This window comes from Ictidomys tridecemlineatus, unplaced genomic scaffold (genome assembly GCF_052094955.1).
Source record: "Ictidomys tridecemlineatus isolate mIctTri1 unplaced genomic scaffold, mIctTri1.hap1 Scaffold_223, whole genome shotgun sequence".
NCBI classification, from domain to species: Eukaryota; Metazoa; Chordata; class Mammalia; order Rodentia; family Sciuridae; genus Ictidomys; species Ictidomys tridecemlineatus.
Window position 1 is genome coordinate 242,161 of NW_027521924.1, and position 19,358 is coordinate 261,518.

The 19,358-nt window shown below is 39.5% G+C and overlaps 1 protein-coding gene across 8 annotated transcripts in view; it reads left to right on the top strand.

The window, feature by feature from the left end:
* Nucleotides 1-19,358, top strand: part of LOC144373080 (uncharacterized) — a 59,237-nt gene that overhangs the window by 11,788 nt on the left and 28,091 nt on the right. For 3 of the 8 annotated variants that reach the window (XM_078036188.1, XM_078036191.1, XM_078036187.1), the window contains 3 exons: nt 8,607-8,762; nt 9,197-9,271; nt 10,896-12,362. In XM_078036188.1, the coding sequence (XP_077892314.1) occupies nt 12,310-12,362 (53 nt within the window). In that variant the 5' untranslated portion in view covers nt 8,607-8,762; nt 9,197-9,271; nt 10,896-12,309. Of the gene's footprint in view, nt 1-4,593; nt 4,672-8,606; nt 8,763-9,196; nt 9,272-10,895; nt 12,363-19,358 lie in introns of those variants that run through there. The other 5 variants (XM_078036192.1, XM_078036193.1, XM_078036190.1 and 2 more) reach the window with 5 other exon arrangements.

Genomic DNA, 19,358 nt, shown 5'->3' on the forward strand with positions numbered 1-19,358 from the left:
GTCTAAATTTTTTTTGGAATAGATCTGTACCTAAAATTTTCCCCATTTAAGACTGTATTTTATAGAATATATATTTCACTGTCAATTTCATGTCCTTAAATTTTTCTGTACTTTTTTCCCATTATTTCAGGCTTCATGTCATTTTCCCTATAAAGGTGGATATATTCCTATCTACAAAAATGTTCATTTGAAAAGAAAAACTTTCCAATTAGAATTTTTCTGGCAGTTTTTAATGGAACTTTTGGAGCATTTTGTTTTTCTAATGATTCAAAATGTCAATTCTGTGACAAAATATAAAATATTTGACTCATTCTCTTATTTATGCAAACCATATCCCATGCATTAGTATAGAATATATATACAGTTGTATATAGTAAGACCAACATGTGTGAAAGAGGAAGTCAGAAATGCAGTGACTTGACTTAAATTGAAAGTGACTTATAATTCTGGAACTAAAACTAAGTTCAGAAATCTAGTTTCTGCACTGTATGTGCAGAAACTAGATTTATTACATTAGAAGAAGAGGTAAAAAAGTTGAATTTGTGGATAATCTTGACTCAGAATTCATAGAACCTTTGGGAGAATTTTTCATTTGACATATTTGGTGTGTCTTTGCGGCTTACAGCTATGTGTATACAACACCCACCAGCTTTTCCACTGACCACTAACATGATATGCCATTTTCTTGGGATATTGAGTTGTGACTGAAAACACAGTCGGAATAATCTCTAGTGGATATTTCATTTTGTCTCCTTTTGAATTCTGCTACAAACACTCAAAGATTAAGCAATTGAGACTTTTGACATCTAGTATTATGCAAGTGAAATTTAATACCTAGAGTATTCATTTTTAATAAGTAACTTAATTTTTTCAAAATATGTGCTGTCTTCATCTTTTACTCACTTTTATATCAATGGCTTACAAGCAGATGATGTATCTGCTTGTATGAGTAGGTATATATTTGTTTTCATTTTACTTAATTGATTTTAATCCTACTTTTCAACAGAGTAATTAAGGTTGTACTCTTCTATATATAAAGTTTGTATTTGTAGTCTTTAAGAAATATACTGTTTTTTAATCCAGATCATCGGGTAACATTTTATTTTCCCCTCCACTCTCCTCTTATCATATGGAAAGTGGACCACACACATCATTCTACAATTGCCTAGGAACAGTGGTTACCATGGCATTTGCAATTTGATACATCAAATACAGCTGTCTGTACTTCCAAAAATATGACTGGTTTCAGTAGAGAAATGCACTGGCACAATATATTTAATCTTTCCCAGATATAAAGCATATTTTGTTATTGTGGTTTTCATAAGGTTCATTTCAAGGGTCAGAATAACAAAAGCAATGGTGAATGCTTATATTATTGACTATTAATATTACATATCAAGTTTAAAGAATATTACCCAGTTAATGTCCACAATAACCCTCTGTATCACTACTTTTTAGTTTTCTGCCCAGTTTACTTCTGACCGAAATGTAAAAAAAAACTATGCTCATTATAAATTTAAATTTTAAATAAAAATATTATTCAAAGAACTATGGGTTGTGGGATTAATGTGGATTTCTCTTCCTTATCTATTAATATGCAAAAAAGTTGTTTCTCTCTAAAATTGCACAAGATATTCATAAAACCATATTGAAAACCATCAGTGTTAGGAGGCTTTCTTGACCAATCCTTGTGGTTCAAAGTTCGCTTAGCCTGTCTGCCATGGGAGAGATTCACCTTTCAGTGGTAATTGGTTTGTGTTAACAGAGGCCAGGGCAGAGAGAAGTGGGCATCTTTCCTAGAATGATGGTGATAAGCTTATAGAGGTGGGGCACTGTCTGGAATGAAGCCAGCTATACATCTTTGGTGCATTTTTTGGAATCAACTGAATTGGCCCCAGTTTGTTTACCTGTTGGTGTTGCATATTCCCCTACCCTGTCCCTAGAAAGACTTCTGCTAAAATGATAACAGAAGACTAGAGTTACCACCATTCCCTATCTTTAAGCTTGATCATGGGTTCTGCGCTCTTCTGGTTCATCCTGTCTTTTCCCCACAAGATATACTATTGAGAGAGGCCCTCATCTTTGGTCTTTAACAAAATGTAATAAGCAAAGGTTTCTCAATAACAAGAATTGGTTGTATGCTATCACACAAAATTGTAGGGCTTATGAAATGAAAGTGCATGTTGCTTCAAGAGAAGTATAAAAACATTTTCAGGTCATAACACAAGTTGAAAAATTTGTAATTTATTTCTTCTTTGCATAGAGAAGGGCTGGAAAAAAGAAGTATATTGTGGCAGAACAGGAATTGTTGTGGTTTGGAGTATGGTTACATTCTATTCTTGGGCCTATGATTTTTTTTTTTGTCCTTGTCATTTTCTTTTCCATCATCATCTTCATTGAATTTCTCTGTGGCTTGGTTTTCTTCTCTGTAGAATAAGGTTTTGTAACTGTGTTCATCAAAGTGTCTTCCAGCTCTAGTATTGTAAAATTATTTTGATCCTTTTATTGTCTTTTAAAATTGGATGAAAGGGCTTTGTTGTGGGAAGCTTTGATCAGTGGTAATGAGATGGTGATGCCTACTTCAACTCTGTGAGGATTTATGAAACCTAAACTACAGAAACAACTTAAGACATTGAATAATGGACATCTTTCTCCCTGGACTCCTGAAGGACCACGTGGGTATCACTAAAAAGTGCTCAAAGACTTAGTTTCATGAAGATGTGTTCAAGTTAATGAAGTTGCTTAGATATTCAAGTTAATGAACTTGAATATTTCATACTATCTCATAGTATTTACAAGGAATATATAGCTGGCAAAGAATAATGTTGATCTGTACCTTAAAAATATATATATATATGTGTGTAAATATATATATATATATACATATATATATGTAAATATATATATATATATATATATATATATATAAATAATTTATAATAATTTTACAGGATTTCTTAGGTTCTCTATATTTACCCTGATCCTCCCCACATGTGAAAATAATATTGTAAACAGATAATAAAAAAAAACTCCTAATAGATACATTAAATAACATTATTAAAATTAGGCTACTGTTTATATGCCTTAATTGATTTTTTTCTTTTTGTGTTCTTTTCTAGAATGCATTGATTCCAGTGACCCACATCTTATGATTCACCTAATGATTAATAAGTGACCTAGTAACTAGTGCAAAGCTAGTCCTCAGCTAGTCATCAGTCTTTTGAACATTATTTAATTCTGTTTTCAACTTTTATTTAGTTTCATTTAAACCAGTGAATTTTGATTTGGATGAGAATTGTGGGACATTAATGATCTGGCCTGGTTTTCAACCTGACGTTGCCCTTTTTGCTAGAGGATTCTGTTTTTTCCTTGTAGTGTTTCCCTTTTCACAGAGCACACGGTTTGGTGATGTGTGTTTCTATTACAGGTGCAGTGGTCACTAATGGCAGACAGACTTATCAGTAGCTTTAACTAAATTAAATAATTGAATATCTCTAATGATTAACCATAACAGTTTCTCCTGGTAAATAGAAACCTATTTTCTCATATTGTAAACCCTTTAGACTTAAAATAATTAAATTTTAACCACTGTTGAATATATATGTATGTATGTATGTGTGTGTATATATATATATATATATATATATATATATAAAATTTGACCAAAGGAAATGTATCCTGGTTATAAAAGGTAAACATTTATAAATTATTCTTTATTTAATTCTTCATGTAAACTTCACCTGTTAGATTGTTCAGGTTTATATACTCTAATGCATATTCACGTACTCATCACCAGCATTTAACAATCTAGTGTTAATTATTTAACTTTTATTAAAGTCCTTCATGGTATGATGAAATAAGTTGAGGTGATTAAAGGTGGAGAATTTTAGAACAGCGAATTCGGCTTATGCAGCAGACTAAGCACAGGTTCCTGAATATTGAACACTGTTGTGTTTTAAAGTTGATCATAACTGAGATTGATTCCAATAGGACCCCCAATTCCACTTTTACCAAAGAGAAAGGCAGTCATAAATATTTCCTTTTTTAAATATTTATACTTTTCACTTTAACCTTAATAACTATCATGTTTTTATTTTGTTTACGGAATACATTCACATGTCATGTAATAATAGCTGATAAATATGGAACATGTACTGTGTACTAGGCACCATTTTATATATGCTGAGATCATTTAAGGATCACAGCACCTTTTAACATAGATATGGTTACTTTTTATAGATGAGGAGACTGAAGGTCACAGAGACAGTAAATGACACATTTCTTGGTTCTCCCCCTAGTGTTGACCCCATAGTCCATTTTGGGGATCACCATTATGGTGAGCTATCTTCCAACATAAAAAAAACTTCTATGAACCTCCCTCTGGTTCACACTAGGTGATTGAATTCTGATCAGTGCAAAAGTACAGTTACTTGGAGACTATTGGGAGCACATCCTGAAGGACACAGGAGAATATATTCTAAATGGAAACTTGTGTATTACTTAAAGAACTGTGGTAATTTAGGAAGTCTACTTTCTTGGCTACAATCTAACCAAGAAGTACTAAAGGGTTTTAATGTAAATACTCCATTTTTCCTGCAGACTTTCACCCAAGAGGAGGATATGTTCAGTAGATACAGACCATCTTTTCCTCAAGACCAAGTACTCCTCCAGGTTTTCTTTTTTTTTTTTTTTTTTTTTATTTATTTATTTATTTTTTTTATTGTTGGTCATTCAAAACCTTACACAGTTCTTAATACATCATATTTCACTTGAATCCAGGTTTTCTTAGTAGTGATATTTTAGTCAGCCTCAAAAAACTTCAAATTTGACTTTTAGTAACTTTGTTTGGCTGTTACCTTAGCTGACTGAAGCTCTTTTCTGAGAGTGTCTTTTTATAAAAACAACTAACCTCTTCTGTATTCCATAGGATGACTGAAAATATGAAGCTATTTTTTAAATGCTATTACTGGTGTTACATCTCAAAATTTACATTTCTATTATTAATCTTGTTTTGATTAACTAATCTCACAATTCTTATTAATTCAGAACTCCTGCTTTTGGATCATCTTATACTAATTGTTACATTTATATTCTGTCTCTTTATTTAGCAAGTTTTTACTATTAATTATAAGATGGAATCTAGTTATGACAGGCACAAGTTCTACCTCATATCAATTAGTAAAAATCATGTCTCTCCTAATGTCCTTGTTCTGAGGGTCTGTGGTTCAAACTGCAACTCTAGAAATGTACGCCAATTTATACCAGTGTTTTGTAGAATGACTATACCATATATGCTTCCCAAGGTATCCATAGCTTTGCATTCCCTCAATTGTCTTCATAAATGCTATTTATTTATTCTGACAAGTTTTAAATTCCTTGTTCATAGAAATATACATATTCTGTACAAAAATTCTAGCTTATTTTAGGATCTCCAGACTGATAAATATATGAATATGTGGGTATTCTGTATTTGAGTTATGGATATGTTTACATGAATTTGTGAGTATAAAAATTTCTCTATTTTTAAAATTTCTATGCTGTCTGCTTTACTGTATTATGAAAGTCTTTAGCTCTTAAACACTATTGTCTGTGAAGTTCATATCATGACTGCTTTTAGCATGTAATAGGTGAGATCCATAAGTGACAGTGATTGAGAATATGGCCTAAGGTGGAAGTATTTTTATTATATACCTCATGAAAGCAATCAGTCAAAACATGAGAAAGATGAAACTAAGGAGGAAGATCAAAGATGTCATTCCTTGGTGTGCTTTTACTGCATTGTTACTAATAAACCAGGTCTGCAGTGATAGTCATGCTTGAATAAGGCTAAACTGAAGTCAGTTTCTCAAGAAATAACATCTGTAGATTTTTAGAGAAATATTTTAAAATGTTCTTTTAGCATTTAACCATCTCCTTGAGTTTCTCTGAATTTGCTAATACTATGAGAGATCAAGTGAAAGTTTCAGACCACAGAGGCATTATAATCTACTCAAATCAGTATTTACTGCTAATTCCTCACTATGTTTCTATATCATCTGTTTATTACTGAGGATCCTTCTCTTGAATTATTTTAGAGGTCTGTTGGGGATCCATCCCATGACCTCCCGGTGGGGGATGATCACGATAGTTAATCAGAATTGACTTTAGTGGTTCAGAATCAAAATATGAGTTTGAGTGGCAGGTTTTCTTTTCTTGCTAGATTATTAGAGGTCTGAGTTCTGAAAGAAGGAACAGCGTAATATGATGGCAAGGGCTAGCTATAACTATATATCAACTGATATGGTAGAAGTTTAATATTTGGGGGGATGATGAGATCACCAGCCACCTTATGTCTCCTTCCTTAAGAGGAATTATGAATGAGGGGTTTGTATAGTATAGAATCTGCCATGTAGGCTTGTGTTTCTGTCCCTGTGGTGATCCATCGTTGTCTTTAGTATCTCACACAGTTGGCAATGATGATAGCTTTTAAATCATTTTTTTTTCTTTTGGGGCAGGTTTTTTTCCTCTGGCAGAAGTATTAGAAAGTTATGAAATAGTAAATTCGTCACTTTTTTCTGGATGTGTAGCAAAGCACAAAGACAGGGAACTTCTTATGTATTGGTCTATTTTGCTTGGATGTACTTACATGGTCCTGTAAGAGTGGAATGACCCAAATTTACACAAATATCTAGTCCAAGTTTATCAAGACTTCTTACCCATGAAGAAGAAAATACAGAATTCATTTTCCACTCACTTAAATATTTATTGAGAAACTTCTGTATACCAAACAATTGTTCCAGAATTACAGCAATGAGCAAAATAGAAAAACAAGTTCCTGCCCTTATAGCCAATTCCAGTGGAAGCAGATAATAAAGCAGTAAATAAGCCAAAAGCTGTTAAAGGCTTATAGTAAAAAATAAAGCTTGGAAATGGGATAGAAAATTTTGGAGTCAGGGAGGAAGGCATTGAAAGGTGACATGTGAGAAATAACCAGAAGGAAATGAGGGAGGGAAACATTAAGCTATCAGAAGGAAGAATGTTCTAGGTATAGGAACAGCCAGGGTAGCCATCCCAGGAACTCTCCAGGCACCATGAGAGGCAGCAAAAAGGCCATTGTGACTGGAGTGAGCTATTCTGTCCTTGCAGATGGTCAGAGACATCTAGGAACCAGGACATCAATTAAAAGGACTTAGATTTTCTGTGCCAATTGGGAAAATACTAGAAGGTTTTGAACAAAACATCCGAAAGTGACTTACACACTTTAACAGGATCTTTTCTTCCTGCTATGTTGAGGAAAGACAGTAGGCATGCAGTGTACAAGCAGAGCCCTGTTAGAGTGTTGTCATTGATTCAGACTCTATGGTAGAAGTCAAGCTGATGCTCAGTGTCTTTTAAGGAAGGAGCCAACAGGGTAGATTTGTTATGGATGATGAGAGAGGAGATGACAGCAAATAGAAAGATGACTTGCTCTTTGCTGAGATAAAGACCATGAGAAGTACAGAGTTTGGGGTAGAAGGAAGAAAAGGAATGACTGCTAAGATTTCAGGTTTAGACGTGCTAAGTTGAAGTGGCCTTGATGTGGAGACCAAAACAGGTCATCGGATGGAGTAGACATGAATTTACAATCATCAGCATGTATATAGAACTTACAGGTAACAAATCATCAAGAAAGTGTGAGTATAGATATTAACAAGAATATGGCCAGAGTTCTGGTGACACCAATGTTGGTCAGAAGATGAAAACTAATGCACCAAGAAAGCAGAGCAGCCAGAGTATGGATCTGTTGAGAGTGAGAAATGTGGTGTTCTGGGTAAGAAAAAGCACTACAGAAGGGAGGTCATGTGTGTTTATTGCTGCTAACAGGTCCAAAAAAAAAAGTGTTCTGAGAAATGACCACTGATTTATTTGTGGTCAAGGTCATTGGTGATTTTGATAGGAAAAGTGTTAGTGGGTCAAGGGTTGGTAAAAGTTTAATTGGGAAACTCAAGTGGGAAAAGAGAAATTGCAGAAATAAAGTATGAACAATTCTAAGTTTTGTTATAAGTGAAAGAGCAAAGATAGTGTGGCAGTTGGCCAGGAGGCATCAATCTGCCTGAGGAGGCAGGATAGTCCTAGCTTCTGCAGACATTCACCTGCCAGGAATGTGAGCAGTAGCCACTTGTAGTCTGTGACCTCAAGGACCTTATCTTGGGCAAATATAAATTCTTGAAACATTTTCCACTGATACACTGGTGCTAAAAAGAGATAGATTAACCAAGCCAGCTATTAGTGTACCAGTACTCTTCTCCTTTTCAACCCTTACTTTACATTCAATAATTTCTCTGATTCTTCTGTAAAAGTTAGTTTTTAACAGTATTTCTCAAAAGCCTTTTACATTTCAGTTTGTTATTTTCGTATTTGTCCCCTGTCCTAGTCTAAGTTAATTGGGGAGGGATATATTTTATTTTTCCTTATATTTTACCTTACTTCTGCACAGATTTTCTTTGTTTCATAACTATTTTTTTAATAAATTACTATTGTGATTCATTTTGGTAGATGATGGATTTGTTTTAAAGATCAGTGTCTTCATAAGGTTTGCAATTAATTTCTATTCATAGGATTGTGTTTGGTGGTTTTGTTTTTTACAGAGTCCCTGTGAAGCAAGCATAGTGAGAACAGGCTCACTGCGGCTCAGTAGCTCCTCCATTGGGGAACTTCATCTTTGAGGAGAACAAAGTGAAAAGCACCTTCCCCACCCTCCAAAGCAGCCCAACGTTGAAGCGATGGAAATGGCCGAGTGACTGGTAATGTTACTTTTCCCATTAACACTTTCATTTGTATTATGTTCTGCTTAATACAAACAGAAATGATATGTTTGTCTTTTTATTAAATAATGATATTTAGGATTTATAAATAGTCCCTGATTATTCTCACTTGACTGCTTTCTATGAATCTGCAACACAAAATAAAATGACAAAATTATATGGCTTCATTATCTGAAAATGAGCAGATTGTAATTTGTAAACTTATTTAGAAAACATTGCCACTCCAGGATTGACTTATATAGTAAGAGAAATGAATCTAAGTGGAATTTTGTCATTTCACAGTTGGGTAGTAAAATGACTTTTAGCAAGGTCAAGGCTCAATTATTTCTGGATTATATATAAAAAAGCTACAGTGAAGCTGTAAAGGTGCTTTATGTATGAGGCTTGTTTATATATTGTGTTGTTCCTTTCAGCCCTGCAGTTAGTAGATGGGATTCCTCCAAACAGTGCTTTGGAAACAAGCTCTCCTGAGGGGCCATCCAGCCCAGGTATGACACCTTGACTCCACTCTGTGTCAGTACTGAAAAAGAATTTCCATGACAGTTGAGGAATAGATTTAATTAGAATGCTCTATGAAAGAGATCAGATTTTTTGACCTCATTTCCCAAATTTATTTCATGGAATGAATTCTCCTTCCCTTACTCCCCCCAGGAGTAGGGATTAGAGTCTGAAACTGGCACAAAATCAACATTTTAGTTCTGGAATTATACCTGGAGGACTTTCCCTGTTTGGTCTCTTGTTTTTCCTTATTCAGTGTCAGGTTGACATTTGTTAACCTCCTTCCCAAGAGTACTGACACATCATAGTTAGAAACGTTTAGTATGTTTTGGGAAAAAATTTACATTAAAATATAAGCATAGTTTTTTAAGCAATGCTTCTAGGTATGAATTCAATGACCAGGTATCCTACTGTCATGGTAAAAATTTGTTACCCTGAAAATACTTTCTATTATATAACTTGCATTATCAGTTCTCCTCAAATAAGTAACTGAACTAAATTTTATTAAAAGCATGTACACTATGAGAAAATTTTATGTGCATTTTGACTTATATGTTCAATTATCAATATTAAATTTGCATATATACTGGTATATATTGTTTATAGGATATATTTTTCATCCCCATGTTTACCAAATTTGTAATCACATGACTCACATTTTACTTATGCCTGTATCAACATGTGGTTTTATATATGCTTTCATACATAATTTCACAGTATATTCTTATGAATATTGATATTTCCCAATTCACATATTCATTCTTACACTAAAACCCTAACACAATCCAAAATTTTATATTGACCTTTATATTACTTCTACAAGAAAGGCAAATTTTACTTCAATCCTTGTACACCAATAAGAATTTTAAAGTGTATTTTGACTTTTATTTTCAATGATCAATATTAAATTCACATACATATCACTGTATATAATTTATAGAATATATCCTTGAAACTCCCTATTTACAAAATGTCTCATCATATGATTCATATAACAGTCTCCCTAATGTCATACCATGCATGTTTTTTATGTATTTTTTAACATATTTTCACACATTCATCTTATGAATACAGATATTTCCCAGTATACATGTCCATTCTTTAACCGTAATCCTAACTCAAACCAAATTTTTTTATTATCTTTTCATTACCTTTTTATCTAAATCCAGTTTGACTTGAATCCATGTAGTCCAATAAATTTTAAATTGTATTTTGACTTCTATTTTAATTGTTTAATGATAAATCTGCATCTATACTAATATATGTAATTTATAGGTTATATCCTCACCTCCACTTATATACAACATGTATAATCACATTACTTATATTGTATTCTTCTCTGTGTCATAACATGTATGTTTATATATGTTTTGGTACATTTTTAATGTAAATTCTTAGGACTGTTCATATTTTCACATACACATGTTAATCTTTAACCCTACCACTAACTCAAACCAAAATTTCATATTAACCCTAACCTTACCTCTACATGTTAACCAATTTTACATAAATCCATGTGACCAGGTGTATATGTGCCTGTGAGTGCTAGCTGTGCTTACTGGTTCAGATATGTACGTGTGTGTGTATGTATATATACATATATATATCTGACAGGAGACCTCAGCAGTCTTGTGCAGCCAGGCAATTGCATCATCACTACCAGGTCCCTGGATTGGCACCGGCAGGTTTCCATGTTTGGCCAGAATTATTTAGTGCTGAGCACCGCATTGGCCAGAACTCCAGTCCTCCCAGAAGTTGAAGCCAGGAGGGCTGTGAGAAATACCTTGGCTCCAAACAGCAAAAGTTGTGCATGGACCCCAACCTCAAGCGCTACTACAGGGGAGCGGGGGTACGACACAACATTCCTGCACTGCCTTCTACACTGTGGCCCAGACAAGGAACCGGCACCCTACGCCACCTCCTGGGCAAGTTCTTCAGCGCCCCTTCCTGCAACACAAGCCATCCTCCCCATCTTCCCGGGAACTCTGCTTCTCGCTCGCCCTCCCTGCACATCATGTGGCCCCACCCCTATATTGTTGGGCACAGCCCTGCCCTCAACTCATAAGTGAATGCATGATGCGCACACGCACGAACGCAAGACGCGGTCATGTTCCACGCGCACATGCACGCACACACGCACGCACGCATGCACAGACGCACTGCGAACTACTTCTGTGCAGTGGGTTTCCGGCGGCCTAGAAGTTTCAGGCAGATGGTGGAGAAGCACGTATCTTCAAGTAGCTGAGGACCTACCTTTGCAAGGCTGCCTGGCCTGCTCTGCTCCTGGCCAAGAAGCTTTGTCGCCCTCTGGGATGAAGTCCCTTCCAGTTTTCAACTTTGCGGTTCCTGGTGAGAATGTGAGGCCTCCCACAAAGGCAGCCTGGCACTCACCACTGTGCTCCTGTTGGACATTGTGAATCCCAGTGGAGAGCCTCAGGTAGAGAGGGCACCAGTGTGTCCAGCAGTTCGTGGGGTGTAGCACTGGCTTGGGCGGTATCATGGGACCAGAGCTGGGTAAGTAATGCATGGGGAGGAGGCAAAGTGTGTCTCTCTCCCTGTAAGGTGGTTCATGGATGTGCGGACCCTGCTGAGTCCTGTTTGGGATAGGAACCTTGCTGGATAGTTCTTAGGGAACCAGAAGCAGGGTGGGATAGGAGGTGGGAGGGGTAGAGGTGGGTGATGTAGGAGCTCCGTGGGGTAGGAGCTGGGTGGGATAGTGCAGGGGAGGGTGTGCTCTGTGCTATCCATGGGAGGCAGTAACTGAAGGGGTGACCATGCTGAGGCTTGTGGGGGAAGGGTCCTGGCTGGAGATCTTAGGGGACCCGAGCTGGGTGGGGTAGTGTCTGGGGAGAAGGTGCACTGTGCCTGTTGCTGCTAGGCATTACCTTGTAACATTCCTGGGCAAAACCCCACCCTCAACACACAGACGAGTGCGTGAGGCACACAAGCTTGGGCGGGCATATTGCAAGCTGTTTCTGTGCTCTGAGTTTCCAGGCATCCAGAAGTGGCCAGTAGACAGTGGAAAAGCATGTTCCTCAAGTACCTGAGATCCTTCCTGCTGAACCTGGGAGCAGAGCCAAGGTAGGGAGACCTCCAGTGTCGTCAGCAATGTGTGGTGTATGGCCCTGGCTGGAGAGGTGTTGGGGGACCAGACTGGATGGGGTAGGTGCTAGGTGTGGTAGTGTGTGAGGAGGGGGCACGCTGTTTCTGTAAAGTGGTGCCTGGAGAGGAAGCTCATGCTGAGGCCTTTGGGGGCACTGCCCTGGCTGAAGACGCTTCAGGGGAACGGAGCTGGGTGAGGTAGTTGGTAGGGAGGGGCACACTGTGTTTGTACCTGTGAGGAGATGCCTGGAGGGGGCGCTCTTGCTGAGGCCTGTGGGTACAAGGCCCTCACTGGGGAAGTGTTAGGGCACCAGGAACTGGATGGGGTAGTACATGGGGAGGGTACTTGCTGTGCCTGTCACTGCAATGCAGTGCCTACAGTGGATGCTTGTGCTGAGGCCTGGGGGGTGCAGTCCTGGCTGGAGAGTTATTGGGAGACCAGAGCTGAATGGGGTGGAGCTTGGTGGGGTAGGAACTTTTGTGGGGAGAGGTGCACTGTGCCTGTTCTTGCTAGGGGTTAGCTAGAGGGGGCAGTTTTCCTGAGGCTTGTAGGGGCACAACCCTGGCTGGAGAGGTCTTAGGGGACCAGAGCTGGGTGAGGTAGTACCTTGGGAGGGCTGAACTGTTTCTATAACTGTGAAGTAGGGCCTGGGAACATCCCAGCACATATCCCCGCCCTTGACACACATGTGCATGCAGTTTGCACACATTCACTGATTCATGCAGGAACTTATTCCAAACTTCATCGGCACAGTGGATTTCTGGGCAGCCTAAAAGTATACTGCAGATTGTGGAGAAGCTAGGGCCTTCAAATCACAGAGATCCTTTCTACTGATGGCTGCCTGGGCTGCTCCAGTCTTGCCCCTAGACTATGTCACCCTCTGGGAAGGTGTTCTTGCCGTCCTTTCTCATTTATGCTTCCTGGTGAGGATGTTGGGCCTCCCACAGGGGCAGCATGGCCCTCACCACCACCTCCTGTTGGTCTTTGTGGACTTATGAGGACAGTCTCAGGTAGGGAGGACTCCAGTGTCCCCAGTGGTATGTGGCATATGGCCCTGGGTGGAGAGGTTTTAGGGGACCAGAGCTGGGTGGTGAAGGAGTTTGGTGGGTAATGTGTGGTGATGGGGCACATTGTGCCTGTCTCTGCGAGGCAGTTACTTGAGGGGGCGCTCATGCTGAGGTCTGGAGGGGGCGCACAGCCCTGGCTGGAGAGGCATTGGGGATTGGAGCTAGATGAGTTAGAGCTGGGTGGGGTAGTGTGTGTGGAGGGGGCATGCTGTGCTGGCCCCTTGAGAGGGGCCTCTTTCTGAGGCCTGCGGGGGTTGGACCCTTGCAGGAGAGGTGTCCTGGGACCAGAGGCTAGGTGGGGTAGGGTGTGGGGAGGGGACACTCAGTGCCTGTGGCTGCAAGGTGATGACTGGAGCAGACACAGGTGGTGAGGCCTCTGGAGGCGCCACCCTGGCTGGAGAGGTGCAGAGGGACTGGCAGCTATGTGGGGTAGTGGCTGCCTGCTCTGAGTGAGTGCCTGGAGGGGGCATTAGTGCTAAGGCCTGTTGAGGTGGGGAAGTGTGGCATAGGAGTTAGTGTGCTGTTCCTGGGTGCTCTTGACATGAGCTGAGTGGGTGTGGCAGAGGTTGCAGGGCAGTGGGGCAGAGGCACTTGGGTGCTGTTCCTGGGTGCTCCTGGAGGCAGCTGAGTTTGTGTGGTAGAGGTTTTAGGGCTGATACCTGGCTTCAATAGTGGGGCCTTGTTGGGGGAGTAAGTGTGAAGGGAAACTTTGGTTGGGGGCTAACCTGAATGGGGGGATGTTGAAGGGAGAAAGAGGAACACCTGGTTTAAATGGGAGTATGCATGTATCATTTTTAAAGTTGTGCATATGGTGTATCATTTTAAAAGCTGTGTTCTAAACTTTATCTGCCAGTGTTTTCTTTTGTTTGTCCCCCCAAAAGAGTAAATTACAAGTTTTCAGTGTAAGTCTATTCTCTACATTCTGTACATATAATTTATGTGTTTTTCTTGTACCTTTTATTTTATTACAATTAGGTGATTTGTAATGATTCATTGTTTATATATCAATGACTTTCATATTTTAAATCAATCATTTTTATGGAAACCATTTTTGTAAGTCCTCATTTACTTTGCTTTTTAGTTCACTATTTCCCAGTAAGTACAATTACTCATCCATTGGCATTTCCCTTTTTGCTGTGCAAAGTATTTCATTCTGAAATACTTCGATGTGTATTTTGTCCAGTGTGTCTTACTCAAGCTTCATGGAAATTTAATTATCAGTTGTTTTTGTCTGATATTCTTAACTTCCACTCATTTACTGGCATATGTCATCACTTTGTTCTTCTTTAAAACTGAGTAATATTCCATTGTGCATATTGACCACATTTTCTTTATCTGTTCATCTGTTGAAGGACACCTAGGTTGGTTCCATAGTAAAACTCTTTTGTGAGTTGAGCTACTTTATAGCATTGATGTGGCTGCATCACTGTAGTATGCTGATTTTAAGTCTATTGGAAATAGACTGAGAAGTGGGATAGCTGGGTCAAATGGTGGTTTCATTCCAAGTTTTCTGAGAAATCTCCATACTGCTTTCCATGATGATTACATCAATTTGCAGTCCAACCAGCAATCTATGAGTGTGTCTTTTCCCCCACATCCTCACCAACATTTATTTTTGCATATGCAGTAAGTTAGGAGAAACCAGAATGACAACACTTTACCTTCTCAATCAAACAGCATCATGCTAACTGAATGATCAAAGTTCAACATTAACTGTACTTGACAACAGATGTTAAGTTTCCCACCACCTACTCCATGAAATAAGTATCATCTGTCCAATTCTTGTAGAAAATGTTTTGCCTAAAACAGATCATGAGGAGGCAATCAGAAACATTCAAATTCTGCAAAACAACTGTTCAGGACACTTCCACAATGTCAGTGCTGTATAAAAAATGTCAGAAAACCATTATAGATTACAGGATTCTAAAGAAAAATGACAACAAAATGCAACATGTGATCCTTGATCATATCCTGTATATTTAAAAAATCCAGCTATAATGGATTTAGGAAAATTTGAATATGGAATATATACCTTGATAGTAGTTTCATATCAATATCAAATTTCCTCAAAGTGATATTAGTATGGTGGTACAAGAAAATTTTCCTATACATACCAAAATATTAAAATTGATGAATTTAGCTGAATACATATTGGTGTCATGCTAATCTTCATTTTTGCTTAACCTCATTTACATATAGAAAAGTATACAGATTATGGTGCACATCATTTTACTGTTCTTGAAACTTTCCTATAGGATTGAACATTTTAAAATAGCATTTTAAAGGGAAAAAAAGCAGTGTTAGACAAAGTTCTACATAGTCTGAGTTAGTTGCACCTACCTAAGCACACAGATTCTAAAACTAACTTTGCTTCTACCAGATGGCTCTTCTACTTGGGGCAGTGCTCTGAGGTCAAGGTAAATTGCTTTGCCTCTTACTAGCCCTTGCCTCAAGCCTCAAAAATCTCTGGGAAGTAAAACAGTGAAACATCACAGGTCCACTATGTCTTGTGGAAGCTTTGTACCACAGACAGAATTCTCCATAGCCAAGGAGAAGAGTTACACCTAGGATTGTTTACCACATGGAGATTTTCTTAGCCAGGTGTGTGTCCCTCCTGCACCCCACTGCCCTACCTGAGGGACAGGGCTGGCAAATTTGCAGAAGTCAGGGAGGTCAAAAGCAATCCTGATTTCTTCCTTTTGAAAATTCACATGTTGGAAGTTCTCTGGTGGGCTGAGATGACCAAGTGTGGGGTCAGCTGGCAGGAAAGCACTCCAAGTAGCTCCTTCCACCTCCCTACAAGCTCCCATGGAGAGGCCAGGAGAAGCAGCATATGCAGTCAGAAAACAAAAGGACCCCAGTCTTCCCCAAGTGTGGGCTCCCTGCACTGGTTGGTGTGAAAGACTGAGGGGAAGCAGGGAGTCTCCTCAGGCAGGACCCTATGGGTTTCTTCCTTCCCCTCTTTTGCCAGCACCAAGCTCCTAAAGGCAAAGAGAGCTGGAGAGAATTCTTGGGCAAACCCAGTGGGAAGTCCTGAAGGAAACAACATTTCCTGTGAACTTGCTTGTGGGGTGGCACAGTGATTAGTTAGAACTTTACAAACAGATGCGGGCATATTTGTCTTCCAAGCTGGTAAAGCCAGTTTTAGTGTAGCAGGGCTCAAAGTCATTTTCAAAGTCAAATGTTATCAGTCTATTCCCCATTTGCTAATCATACACCCATGCACTCAGAGCAAGCACATATGTTCAAATGCTCAGTTGCCTGTCTCCCCCCTCTGCCATCTCTCCATGCTTTGCCTTCCTCCCAGGTGCACAGGCTGTGGAAGTACTGACTGTGCCCAGTGAAAGACAGGAAGACGAGTCTCAAAGAACCTGGAGCTTGCTCTAATAACTTGGCTTCTCCTTCAAAGAGCTTTCTAAACTCCCTCCACTCCTTTCCTCCCACTCAATGAAGAATAGTAAAGCTCAGATTTTGCATAAAATTCTTGTTCTATTAAAAAATCTGTCCTCTCTTATTCATAAAGCAATCCAAGAGAAGGATTATGCATTTGATTGAATTGGTTGGTTTTGTATCAGGTGTCTGAGACAGGACAAACATTTTAAGTGAAATCACACATTCAAATTTTGTTTGTATAGTCTAGTTTCACCTGGAAAAGTCAGTATGTTACTAAGAATATTTTCTTCCATCTTCAAAGTGGTGAAGTATTTGGAGGCCAGTACCCAGGGTTGTGAATTCTTCCCTCAATTTCATTATTTCATTGTTTTCATTTGAGCTTCTTTATAGCAATGTAAATATATGTATTTCAACAGTCCATCCCAGACAACATCAAATTGTATAATTTTACTCTTGACAACATCTCTATGGCACTGACTAGAAAGGGTTTATTTACCCTAGGAAGAATATCAATTAAAAATCAAATGTTCTCAAAACTCTTTACACTTATGTTGGAGCTAAATAGCACAAGAGCTACCAGAGTTCTTCCTGCTACTAATATCATGGTTTCATGGTAAGACCAGGCACAGTATGAAGAAATAAATTTCAGTAGCAAAGGTAGGTCCCTCTCTAACAATATATATATATATATATATATATATTTCAACATAGAAGATAATCCTAGAAGAAGATAATGCCTGCATTCCAGCTATGGTGCTGCCCTGAGCGGCAGAGTGATAGAAGGGGATCTTGTCACTGCCCAAAACTTTTCCCATGCCAGGCTCCATCAAACAGAACCCTGAGGGCAGCATATGTGGCCTGGATGTATCGAAGGACCTTTCAAATGCCCTGGTGCCCACATTGCTCCTCCCACTGCCCACCCACGACCTTCCACTGTCCCTGTTGTAACATCTTTGTGGACATGAGTGTTCCACCTCCCTGTCCGCTCACCAACCCATCCCTGGACACCTGGTCAGGACCAGGAAACTCACAGCATAAGTGGGCCACAGGTGGGTATGAGACCATCTTCCCAGTCTGCTAAAAGTGGCTCCCTGCTACTCTTGCTCACTTCCATCTGTTATTGCCTCCAGTTCTGCACCTGTCCTGGGAGGCTGGCCTTGCTTGCACAGGTGCTGACATGCAAAGGGCATCCCCTCTGTGCTGAGCCTGGTGGAGTCAGGGGGAGGAAAGGCAGTGACTGTGCCCTCCCCTGGCTTGCTGATACTAGATTCCCAGCCTTTTTTGCTGACTGCTGCCTGGTCCTGGGGATCATTGCATGTCTTGGTCTGGGTGTCCTAGTTGTAGGGTTTCCTGGTTCTGAGTGTGTTTGTCTGATGTGCCCACCCTGCTCGGGTTCACAAGTGCAGACGGCTGGTTGGGCAAGGGTGTTTTTTTCATCCTCATCCAGTATCTGAGAAAACAGAGGCCCAGAGTTTTTATGTCCTGCTCCAAGTGACACCAGGCAGATCTTGTCTCTAAAAATCTCGCTCAGAACAGGTGACCTGATGTGCTATGGGGCTAACTGTGCCCTAACCATGGAAATGCCAGGTTGTCCTTGAGATGAGAACCTGTGTGTAGGGCCAAGAGCAGGCAGCCTAGGGGGCTGAGTTGGGGAAGACCTGAGCATTTGGGGGTGATGGAAGTCAGGTCAGATAGACCCTTGAGGTCTGCCTCCTCTCCCGTAGGAGTTGGACCACCACTGTGGGCAGGTGAGCAACAGCTTGAGGTATCTGAACGTCTGGCATTTCCTGCTGCTACTTGTGTCCCTTTGCCTGTACCTGGGTGCCCTTCTGGTGATGTGCATCGTCTTCCTTGTGGCCACCACGGTGATGTCATTATCCTTGGACAAAGCCATGGCTAGCCACACAGTCCCAAGGGCCCACTCTGGGAATAGCATTCCTATAGAGTATTTATACATTCACCAATTGAAGGATTGTTCATTGTATCTAGTTTTTCCACAGTGTTTTAGTTTTGTTTTGTTTGTACCAGGGATTGAACCCAGGGGTGCTTAACCACTGAGCTGCATCTCTGATCCATCTGCCCCCTTTATTTTTCTTAAAGGTTTTTTTTCTTTTGAATCAGGGTCTCATTGAATTGCTTAGAACCTTGCTAATTTGCTGAGGCTGGCTTTGAACTTGCAATCCTTCAGTCTTAGCCTCCCAAGTGGCTAGAACTTAGGCACACGCCACTGTGCCTAGCTAGTTTTTCACAGCTATAAAGAAAGCTGCTACAAACATTGGTGTACAGGCATGTGAACCTAAGTTTTTATTTCTGTTGGGTCAATTCTTAGGGGTGGCATTGCTGAGTCATAAGGTAACTGTAGGTGGAACTCTGTAGAAAATTGCCATTTTTCTTTCAAAATCACTGTACCATTCCTAATTTCTACCAGCAAAGTATGAAAATTCCAGTTGCTCCCCATCCTTACCAACATTTCACACTGTCATTTGTTCTTGTTTTGTTTTCTCTTTTTATTGA